This window comes from Eucyclogobius newberryi, unplaced genomic scaffold, assembly GCF_026437365.1.
Source record: "Eucyclogobius newberryi isolate DKJ021-1_F unplaced genomic scaffold, fEucNew1.0.hap1 SCAF_9, whole genome shotgun sequence".
Lineage (NCBI taxonomy): Eukaryota > Metazoa > Chordata > Actinopteri > Gobiiformes > Gobiidae > Eucyclogobius > Eucyclogobius newberryi.
In genome coordinates this window covers 24,728,259-24,739,425 of record NW_027316532.1, presented here as the reverse complement: position 1 = coordinate 24,739,425, position 11,167 = coordinate 24,728,259, and the positions used below count along the sequence as shown (strand labels likewise).

The 11,167-nt window shown below is 38.7% G+C and overlaps 2 protein-coding genes across 2 annotated transcripts in view; both read right to left on the bottom strand.

Annotated features, from left to right (window-relative positions):
• syde2 (synapse defective 1, Rho GTPase, homolog 2 (C. elegans)) overlaps positions 1-5,619 on the bottom strand; it is a 75,913-nt gene extending 70,294 nt beyond the window's left edge. Inside the window, exon 1 of the mRNA XM_072438060.1 lies at positions 5,589-5,619. Within this exon, the coding sequence (XP_072294161.1) occupies positions 5,589-5,619 (31 nt within the window). The remainder of the gene's footprint in view (positions 1-5,588) is intronic.
• A 698-nt stretch (positions 5,620-6,317) lies between these two features.
• cunh1orf52 (chromosome unknown C1orf52 homolog) lies at positions 6,318-10,008 on the bottom strand. The gene is made up of 3 exons (XM_072438598.1): positions 9,571-10,008; positions 8,918-9,131; positions 6,318-7,197 (listed from the first exon to the last, which is right to left on the bottom strand). The coding sequence occupies exons 1-3, from the start codon at positions 9,880-9,882 to the stop codon at positions 7,043-7,045; spliced, it is 681 nt and encodes a 226-aa protein (XP_072294699.1). The 5' UTR covers positions 9,883-10,008; the 3' UTR covers positions 6,318-7,042.
• Positions 10,009-11,167: the final 1,159 nt, after the last annotated feature.

Sequence of the window (11,167 nt, the reverse complement as noted above, 5' to 3'; positions counted from 1 at the left end):
TCGCAGCGAGTTTTGCCACATTTCTCTTGTTCAAAGTGTTCGTTTCCTGAGCTCAGAAGATTCGTTTTATTTGCTCAGAGAAAATACTTCCCAAACGTCTTGTGCGAATTTGGTAGAGTTGTGGCACCAAAAACCCTTCTGATTTGACAATTGAAAATTGTACACACAAAATAAATAAATACATCAGTTACTCTAATACACACAACAGCAAAACTGATCTAATTATTGAGTTGAATGTACTGTGTACTGGGTCCAGGTTTAAAATAGCAAAATTATCATTTTAATAGAGTAATGACCATCATAGCTCCTTGACTGAATAAAATAGCTGAATCAAAAACAAAAATTGTCTCTCTCTATAGAAACAGTCAGTGAAAATCGTCTTAAAATTGCCTTATGCCAGTATTGAACTATATTTACATAAATGCATCTGCACAAATCTTTAAAAAAGATTAATCCTTGCACTTAAATGAGAAAGTATGACAACATCTTGAATCAGCACGGTATAATCTTTATTTTTAAATTAATAAGATAAGATAACCTTTATTTGTCCCACAACGGGAAAATCCCAGTGTAATCTTAAACAAACCACCATTTTATTTAAATAGGTTATTAAAAACTGAAACCGGTTATAACGTGCACAAGAGCACTTTATTCTTGACGTACCGTTAAAAACAAAATTGGGTAAAACTGACTCACATGCAATTGTAAACTTCCTTCTTTCGGCAATTTTAAACGTCTGTAAATATGAATTAATATGACATGACTGACTTCTATATGTATTTTATTGTATTTATGTCTTTTTAAAAAAACTCTCATGACTCTCAGCAGGTTCTCCCTGTATAAATAAAGGTTAATAATGATAATAAAAACAGCAGGTAAACACATGCCAGTTCATAAATGGTGGTATTTAGATGTTGAAGTACAATAATTCATACTAATTTAATCTTTAATCTTTTTCAGTTTGTTTGAAACGTTTGTCTTAGCTACATTAGTTTGCCTTTTGCTATATATATATATTTTTTTTTTTCATTGTAAACATTTCTGATTACTCACTTCAGATTTCGCTGTTAACATGCCATTTTAAATATCTGGCAATTCCAGAAAGCAGATAATGATCAGAATTTTGGTGTATTAAAATGAAGTGCTTTAGCTCAGAAGATTAGTGAGAAGAGGTCAGCGCAGGCCACGGCTCATGACCTGTGCAGAATCACTCCAAAGGCTCTGTTCCATGACAGCCACCTCTGTCTCTCCAGCTCTCCCTTTTCTCCAGGCCCTGCACACACAAACAGAGCATAGCCTGCAGGTTTTGACCTGTAAATAAGTGCTCAGACAGGGTCTAGTCAGGCAGTCGGGACGCAGGCCGAGGCGTCAGGCCTTCACCACTCCTGCAGGGCGATAACAGATGCTTATCACCCTCTGGAGCTGGAGCTGGAGCTGCAGGGGGGTGGAATGAGGGACATGGGGGCCATTGATCTGACAATAACAGTCCTCCAGACAATGAGACTCTGTTCAGTCCAATTGTTTCATTGTGTTTTGGTAAAAGTTTTGCTTTTAATTAAAGGTGCACTATGTGACTTCTGATGGAGCGCTTGCCATCTGTTTCTCTTCATGGTGATGTTATTGTTTTACCCAGAATGCTCCACACCATGGCATTAAATGTATCTATCTTGGAGACAAGCAGGTAATGCCAGTGGACAGATGACACAGTTCACAGTAAGAAACCATGTTTTAAAGGTATTTTTGAGCAATAAATACACCTGTAATCGAATAAATGCAAAATAAATAGGTGGAACATTCCAGGCAGCGCAATAACATGTGGAGACGAGTGGTTATTGCAGTTGTAAAGTTTCCGAGTGATGTAAAAGTAAAACTTTGATTTTGACATTCGTGTAGAGTTGCATGTGACATTCACTTTGAAGGATTATTTTTTGTGCTGCTCAATTCTGACTTCTGTTGAAATAGCAACAAAAGAAATGTGCCAACAAATTACCTGATCTGTTATAGTAGAAAAATACTTAATTGCCAACTATTTCTGGCAAACTGGATATAAAACTGTATTTCCAAAAGTAGATTGTATTTTCAACAAAAAAAAATAGTTATTTATTTTCTATATTAATGTGTTCTTGTTCTAGGTCCACGCCAAAACTATTCAGAAAAGGTCCAACTTTGTCTTATTGTTTTGGTTTTTCAGTATCAATACCAGTTCAAATGAAACCTAATGCATGAGCATTTTTTTTTTTTTTACATACAAAAACAGGTAGAACATTCCAGATGTTGTTTGTGTGACATTAGTGCTTCTCTGCTTAGGATTGCGCATGTGCACTGTTCCAGCCACTGCAGCTTTTCAGCAGCTCATTCTTCAGCACATTCCAGGTGGAGGCAAAGGCAAACAAATGGCTTAAGGTTCAAGTGTGTTTCATACCTCTCTGTGCACTTCGCCCGAGGTTGTGCCAGGAGCCCAGATACAAGGTCAAACAGGAGAAAATTATTCAAGAAGATACACTTGAGATAACATGTGCCAGTCTGTTTCAGTGATTTATAGTGTAAAATGCTATATATTTGACCAGTTATTAAAGTGTAATAATGATGAAACTGTAACAATGTGTTAACAGCATCTCTTTTTGCTGCTGAATCAGCTCATTTTCCTCGTACATCCTCCAGAGACTAAAGCACATTACCTGCAATTTGCTGAAACGCCTTTACAGCACATAGAGTGAAGTCAGCTCTCTGCAGCTGAATGTGACTCGATGGAACTAATATTCATTTGAATTTAGTGAAACAGAAAGCCACCTCTTTACCTCTTCCATCGTCTCAATTACATTTGTTCTTGCTTTCTAATAGGGTTATTTTGATTTTTGATTAATTGCAGCAAATTAATCATCAGCTAATTTAGATCTACATTTAGTATTTCTGATTTTAAAATATTACTCAATTAAGAGGTCCTCAATTGGCATTATTTTAACTTTGTTACATGGGTCAAAAAAAAAAAAAAAATCTGATCTAAAGAACTAATTGATTAGCCAAAATAATATTTGTTTAATTGACTAGCAAATGATCACTCATATTCCCTGTGATGATGAAATAGTATTTAATCATTGACTATTTGGAGACATTCTATTCCTTTTTTTTTGTACTTGAATAATAACAAACTAATAACAATGTCTTATTTTCCTTTCTTGAATTCTGTTATTGACAAGGGCAATAAACCTCTTTCTGATTCTGATTCTCTCCTTTTTCTTTCATGATATCCAGTTTGTATGTATAGACCACATTTAGAACTGAATTAGACAGATAAATCCTGGTTTAGAGTATTTATAGAGCCCTTTACACTCAAAGTGACCAAAGTTCTTTCCTCTTTCCTGCACCATGCCCTTTGTCAGGTGGCGTTAGAACATCTGCCTGTGTGTGTGTATGTGTGTGTGTGTGTGTGTGTGTGTGTGTGTGACAGTGAGCAGGGAGCAGAGAGACAGGGGGCAGTGCAGCTGTTGGTGTGTTCCCTCCTGATGGCTGCCCCATTGTTCTGCCCCTCTGTGTCTCCGGCTCCCTCTGTCCCAGCCGCTTTATGGGCCGCTCCTCTTTCTCAGGGGCACGGCGCGGGTAAATTTATGTCCCCCGCAAGTCTTTCTCAGGGCATAAATTACCCTGAATGATTCCTGTCGGAGCACTGTTGCCAGGGGTTCACGGTTTATTGTCCATTAGCCTTTCAATTAAAAAAAAATATATAATGTTAATATAAAAAAAATATTACCAAAAAAAATAGATTAATAGACTATTTTTGATTTTGTTTAGAAGAATGGCAACTTTAAATTATAAAAGAAATCTGGGGGGGAAAATCGAAACATTTTTGTAATTTTTTACTCCTTAAAGGTGAATTATGCAACGTTATTACTTTGCCTAGAATGTTCAATAATATGGCATTAAACTAGTTTTAGTTTCTCTGTGGAGACAAGCTGGAGAAGTCACCAGACCAGGTTACAGCTCAGATCTGTGGTGAGGCAACCCCACTCGCAATATGAATGCATGTTTCCGGAGGCATTTTTGAGCCATAAAAACCTAAACAATTGAATAAATACAAATGAGATCAGTTTAATGACATAATGAGGAATATTCCATGCACAGCAACAACATCTGCAGCGGTCCCTCCACCAGAAAAGTTAGTATAATTTGTTTATAAGTGACAATGCACATAAACCCACATAAAAGAGGAAATAATATTTTTGTGCAAAGTTGCTAATTTCCACCTGCAGTCCTTGAACAGGTTTCATAACTATTGCTGTGACCTTTTTTTATCAGCTCTCATTTAGTAAATTAAAGTTAAATAAATAATAATAACCTCTATTTTAATTAAAGCAAGCCAAAGAACACAAGCACGTCTAAGGTAACTGGATCAACAATACAGAGATATCAGTAAAAGGACTGAAGTGATAATGTGCTGTTAGAGCTGAATCATATCCTCTAAAGCCTGATAAGTCCTTATCTCAGCAGCTCGTGACATACATATGTAGTTAGTGTAAGTAGGCTGAACTTCTTGTAATTAAGTGCCATAAACATTACTCTGGGTCATTTATTATTATTTTTTTTTTTTTGTAGAGATTTAGAGCAAGTGTGCATGAATATCCTTAATAAAAGCTTTCTTTATTCATGATTATTTAAATAGGCAGCGGCTTTGGTTTGGTAACAAGAAGGTTTTGTGTCAATTCTTCACCTTTTTGTTCCCAAACTACACTTTACTTAACTGGAGGTGATTCAAGCAACTGTAGACAATAAAAAAGGCAACTGCACAAAGTGGAGAAATCGCTGATTCAAATGTTGGGTCCACTATCATCCAAAAAATAGTTACATTTTTGTCACATTTTTTAATTATTGACACATTTAACTTTATTTTGTCTTTCAGAAAGTTCATTTTCATAAAGCTGGTTCATAAACTTGAGGAACAGTAACATGTTTGATCACAGGAATGAAAGAAAATTAAAAATGTCACTGTTGTTTAGTCACAGTCTAAATATCATGAACAATCATTAAATTGTGATGTTTTTTCTCACAATAATCTTAACACTAAAATTTGATATCATGATATCTTTAATTGGACTCGTTTTGGAGATTGTAACAGGACTGAACAAAAAAAAAAATGATAGAAACGGACAAGACAGAGAATAGTATAGACAGCAATCAAACATATATATTATTCCAGTACATTGGGCACAATATATTGTTTACCCCGATGTGTTGTATGCTGCTGCTTTATCTAACACAGGGCTTCAGGAGCCTGGCTTTCTGCACAACATCTGTTAATGTGTTTGGGTGGTGTGAAAAACAACTGTTTGCCTCTAGGAAACACTGCTGATTCAACCAAAGGCAACAGAGCAGCAGCAAAAGCAAAAGCAGCAGCAAAAGCAAAAGCAAAAGCAGCAGCAAAAGCAAACGCAAAAGCAATGCTGTTGATATGCAGTTCTCTGGGTCGAAACATTGAGTAGATGAAAAATGCCAATAAAAGTATGTGCTTCCCAGCCCTGAGACACGAGCCACGCATTGTGCAGACTGTGTGAATGTGTCATAAGTCATGGAGGCACAGCTTTAGGCAGCCTGACCCGCATAGGCCACAGAATACTCAATAGCCATCATGAGGTCCTGACCTTCACGTAAATATGTCAGAGAGACAAACAGCCTGTGTGACTCCTCGGAGCAGGACTTCTGTATCCTGGTTTAAGCATCATTCACCTGAAACAGAACCAGCTTCTTCCTCTTATAAGGCACAATAGACATACTTTAATGGTGTGAAACATGTTCTAACTTCATAAGTGGAGATAAAGGCACAAATGTGTGAAATGTGATGTTGCGGATGTGTCTGGTAGTGTGAACGCACAAACAGGCTGCAGTCCAGCAGACATTGCCACCGCTAAAGTGGAATCTCAAGTATTCCAAGAAACAATATTTCATAACATGTTATTTCAGGAGAACGTCCAGTGTGGAGACAGACAGATGAGTAATTGACAAACATGGACTACTGTGAACTCACTGGTCATTTTTCATCTCCACAAAAAGAGTTATTTTTCAATCTGGTTGATAACATCAGTCTGCTGCTGTTGAGGACCAGATCCTCGTCTCAGGCAAGGCCAGGCACATACCTGCCAGCTGGAATTTTATCAAAAGTGCGTTTACCGCAGTTTCATGTGAACCCATGATGAGAGATAGGCCAGGAATTCCTCTGATCACAAGTGTTTCAAAAGTGGAAATAATGACAAAATCATTAAACAAACTTCAAAGCACCAGCCATTTAAAATGATAAAATATATAAAATAATAATAATACTACAGATGTCAATATACAATAAAACGTTTTATTGCTTTTGGGTCAGAGTATTGGAAATTCATAATAAAAAACAGCTGATTTAACTGAAACTATAATGATATAAAGTTATAAACCACAGTAGTTCTTGCATTGTGGTTTGCATCTCAGCAGCACCTACTTTTTGTCATAAAGACATTTGTATATCGCCAAGTTTGTCAAGGAACAACAAGACTACAATCTCTAAAAGATACTTACAAACATAGTACTATAGTGGCATGAGTAGCCTTTGTACACACCAATGTGCAGCACAGAAAATATGAAGGGGTCTGAGTCATGTGTTGTCAAACAGCGACATCTAGTGCTCACATCATGCAGGAAGCTAAACATCTTTTCGTAGGTTTTACACACTGCATTACTTTTTAAATTAAATCAATTCTTGGCATATTATCTGACTTGACTAAATTTATACAAAACACAAATAGCAAACATCTATGAAAACCATTATACACGTGACGTTTCACAAACTGTAACAGATTGTACATACAATGTACATGATACACTGTACATTCTACGTATATAATTATAGCTTCAATGCACCAAAACTGGGGAAATAAAATCAGTTTTCAGTTTCTTGAATATATTTGACTGAAACATTAACAAACACATTATGGTAAAGTAGACCTTGGTAAAGAGATCGTGTAAAGCATTGGCTTTTCATAAATACCCAGGCTAAGTTCCTTTTCCAAAGTTCCAGTCAGTCAATATTTTGCCTCAGGATCCTTTTCTCCTCCTCTACAAAAGTCTTGTCAGACGTTGCTTGTCCCATGTCCCTCTTCCTTTTCTCCTTCTGCTGAAACGTCTCGACACGTTTCTTTTTGGCAGAAGCGTCAGACTTATCTGCTTCTTCATCTAAAAAAAAGAGAGGAAAACATGATATTTAGGCTCAAACATGATATAATGACTTTTGATTGACATAAAATGTAATTGAATTCACCATTGTATTGTCATCGTCATAGAAAACAATTACATTTATTTCAGAGCATCAAAGTGCATAGCTTTGCTTTAAAGTGCAATACAAAGATGCAATATCCCATTAAACCCAAATAAATAACCACTGTGTAAACATTAGCACAGTAAAGACACATGTTGTAGACAGTTACTGTCTGAGCAGCAGCATAGAAGGCATAACAGCGTCAAAAGGAACAGTCAGATATGTGGAGTTTTTATGTCATTATGCAACAGTACAAAGTGCGGTTTGTTGTTATTGTATTGGTGGATACAGTTATTGTCCATGGAAGGAGGAAGCAGAGAGGGGGCAGTGTTCAGCAGCCTGTTGGTCAGTCCGGTTGTTCTGGCCTGAATGGACCTGTACGTGCGGTCAGTCACGCAGGATGTAGTGCACTCTCTTCAAACAGCCGGTGGTGTTGATTGTACTGATCTCTGGCAGAGTCGTCCCAATGGTTTTCCCCACTGTTCTTTCCCACCCGTTGGAGTTCCTTCTGATCGGTGCTGATATAGTGCACCTATAGAACCACACTAAAAATCCATATGTCAGAACACTGCCGATGGCACTGACAGTTGTAGAAGTTCACCATCAATGGTCAGGGGAGATTTTGGCGCTCATCAGTTTCCTCAGATAGTAGAGGTTTTGTTGGGCCTTTCCCACAGCGGAGGTCCTCCATCACGGTCACCACCAGGAACCTAAAGTTAAGTCACCCCCTCCAACTCCCCCACGCTGATAGAGATCGGCTGATGGTGGTTTTGTCCATTTTAGCGGACGTCCATAATAATCTCTTTGGTCTTGTTGATCAGACAAAGGACAAGGTCAGGACAAGGTTACTGCAGTGGCATCATGACGATCATGAGATGTTGCACCTCGTTCTGTAGTCCGTCTCATTGTTGTTGTTAATGAGTCTGAACACTGTGGTGTCGTCGAGATTGAAGCAGGAAGAAGCAAGGCAATCATGTGTAAACAGAGTAAAGAGCAGGGGGGACAGCACGCACCATTGGGGGACCCCGGTGTTGATGAAACAGTGGAGGAGGTGTGCTTGCTGATCTACAATTGCATAGTGCGGTGTTAAGTCAAAGATGGTGCAGGTCCGGAGTTTGTACAGCGGGATGGTGGCGATGGTTAATAATTAAAGTCCACGGAGGAAATAAAAGACAGCTAATGCCAAGAAAATGTTTGACAACAAGATCTTATACCTGGTCCTTCCAAATGAGATAGCAACAGTGCTATAAAACGTCTCTTGGCAATTTCACTGTTTCTGTTTTGTTAGGTCCAAATTTTGAAGTCTAGCTGCATTTCCCCTTTTTCAATAAATATTCAAACCCATGAAGCATATTTGTATTCATGTAATTTTACTGTTAGTTTTGTGACCTTTAACATCTGTCCAGGGACTTCGGACCAAAAATAGACCTCTGGCTAACTCAATAATATAATAAATAATGAATTAGTAATAAACATGGATTGTAATGTTTTTACACACAGGGTCATGCGATACTGTTATGTATGATCCTAGCACATGTAATGCAGATGATCAGAGTCTGCACAGGATGTGCCTCTAATCCTTACACTGTGCTTTGATCAGTTGATCATCTGTAATCCTTAAAGGATAAACAGACTCACCTGACTCGGACAGCTGCTCCTCCGGAGGGAGGAAGCGTGCTTTGCCAGAGTGTGCAGGAGCATCTTCTCCATTGTCTTCATACACATTGGACCATTTTATGGCCATGTCCATCCCTGGAGGTGGTCCCTTCTTTTTCACTGGCTCTGGTACTGCAGTGTAGCTCTGAGGAGGAGGGACTGCATTGGTCTTCCACGGCGTGAACTCTTTAGGAGCCTACAAAGAGCAACATAATTTATTAAATACTTTCATGTACTGATAACTTTATCATAACAGCATATCTTAATAACCACAATCTGACATCGTATTAGTTTCTGATGATAACCTCTTATATACTCGTTAGATTCCTGAAAAAAGTAGGATTCTGTTCCCGAGTGCAGCTTGTAAACAACTCCAGGAGCATTCACATCTGTGATGAGACTGAAATATGAAATAAAATCCTAGGTATTTCAGAACATGTTTGTAGAGGTCTAAACAACCACAGATAAAACCAAATGCATCTACAAAAAGACAGGACATGTTGCACGTTATGGATGACATTCTTTGATTTACATAACTGCAGCCTTTGTTTGATAATTTGATTGATTGCGCCAACTCAAATTGAGAGTTTGATTTTATTGCAACATATTGATCGTTTCAGGTGAATGGACCTCACCTCTTCTGGCGCTTTGACCACGAGATTATCCCAGTCTATCTCCTTATTAAGCGGATTGTAGAGAAACGCGGGTCTGGCAACGGTCTCGAAAAGCTCATCGGGTTTGGGCAAAGGTGCACCGCCGGCAGACCTTTTCGTCCCCTGCTGTGGAGGCTGATTGTTGCTCCCCGAAGCGTTTTTGTCCGACTTGTGACCGGGTTTCTTCAGGCTTTCTCTCCCATCCTCGTCCGAATCGCTCGCGTTGCTGCTGTCGCTCAGATCGTCGTAGCTCGAGAAGAAACCCATGGAACCGGACTTATTTTCTTCAGACATGATCGTGGTCGAGGTCGTTCACTATCAAAGCAAAGACTGACCGAAAACAGCGGTGTTTAATTCAATACGGGGCGCACAGAAACATGAAACCTTACTCCATTTTGAACCAGCCTCCAAAACAGTCGTAAAGGGGTTCGGATGTGTCGTGAAACCGGTCGTAACTTTGGGTTTGTTTACGTCTGCAAAACGGAACACGAAAGGAAATATTGCAATTTAAAAAAAAATAGATTAAGATTAGTTGCTCTTTTTGATTCGACAAATGTCCTCGACTTGATTCATTTAGCAAATAAAAGCAAGCGAAAATTGAATTTATTTTAGACTTCGGTGAACGGTTAAAGTCGTGACTTTATTTCACCACTAGAGGGAGACATAGTCACACAAATGAAACGAGATATGAAAGATAGGCCATAGGGCTTTCTCCTCCTTTAAAGTGTCAGATTAAGTGAACGGAACAAAAGCGTGGGCCGATGTCTTGATTTAACAGGCAATCACAAGCTTAAATTCAACTTCCTGTTTGTTTTCTCTCACATTATGGGTTTGCAATGGCTTATTCTGAAACTAAAATGTGTGCTCTTTGTCTATGGGTTCCACATGTGCAACATAAACCTGTTGGTGAAAGATTAACTGTTGGCTAGTGGCTGCACATGGTTAGTTTGCTGTAAATTCACCCTTTTCTGTCAACATTTAAGTGTCTGGCCCTTCCTCTTTTCTCCACCAAGCTCGTTCCACTGATGATTGAGAGCACTTAAAACCTGCATTTGGAGCTGAGGGTTTCAATGCTTCTGCCAGACGTCTAGGGGCCATGTTTTGCCCTTGTGCATGGGTCAAACATCTTCTAAAGCGCACAGCTTCAGCCCACAGACATAAAACTACTAGATATATTGCACAGGGCACACACCTCTTTGTTTGGCTGTCTTTCCGCTAACCATCCCTTTCCCCTTGCAATGCTCAATAATCACAATGACAGATGCTTTGCACATTTTTAGTTGAGTTGGTCGAGATTTAGTGGTAGTCTAGTAGTTCCTTCACATCCCTGTAGACCAGTGTTTCTCAAACTGTGGTGCGCGTATCTCTGGTGGTCCTTTGCAAGTCTATTATTTGGTAAATTTAGAGTCAAAAGGATCTACTTTTTGGGCCTTCCTTTAGGTAGTTTCTAGAACTAATGTAGCAATGATGAAGGACTTGATTTGGCCATAGTTTTTGACCTGGAGTAGAACTATAGACCCAGATCCGGTGGTACTTGCTGTGATTAGTTTAAGAACCACTGCTTTATTAGTTTAGTTGA

What these genes read in the sequence shown, in the direction of transcription:
- cunh1orf52 (XM_072438598.1), bottom strand. Translation starts at nt 9,882, where the DNA reads ATGTCTGAAGAAAATAAGTCCGGTTCCATGGGTTTCTTCTCGAGCTAC. An exon ending in TGGTCAAAGCGCCAGAAGAG is followed by an intron (nt 9,132 to 9,570) that starts GTGAGGTCCATT and finishes TGCTCTTTGTAG; the next exon opens with GCTCCTAAAGAGTTCACGCC. An exon ending in GGAGCAGCTGTCCGAGTCAG is followed by an intron (nt 7,198 to 8,917) that starts GTGAGTCTGTTT and finishes TCTTTTTTTTAG; the next exon opens with ATGAAGAAGCAGATAAGTCT.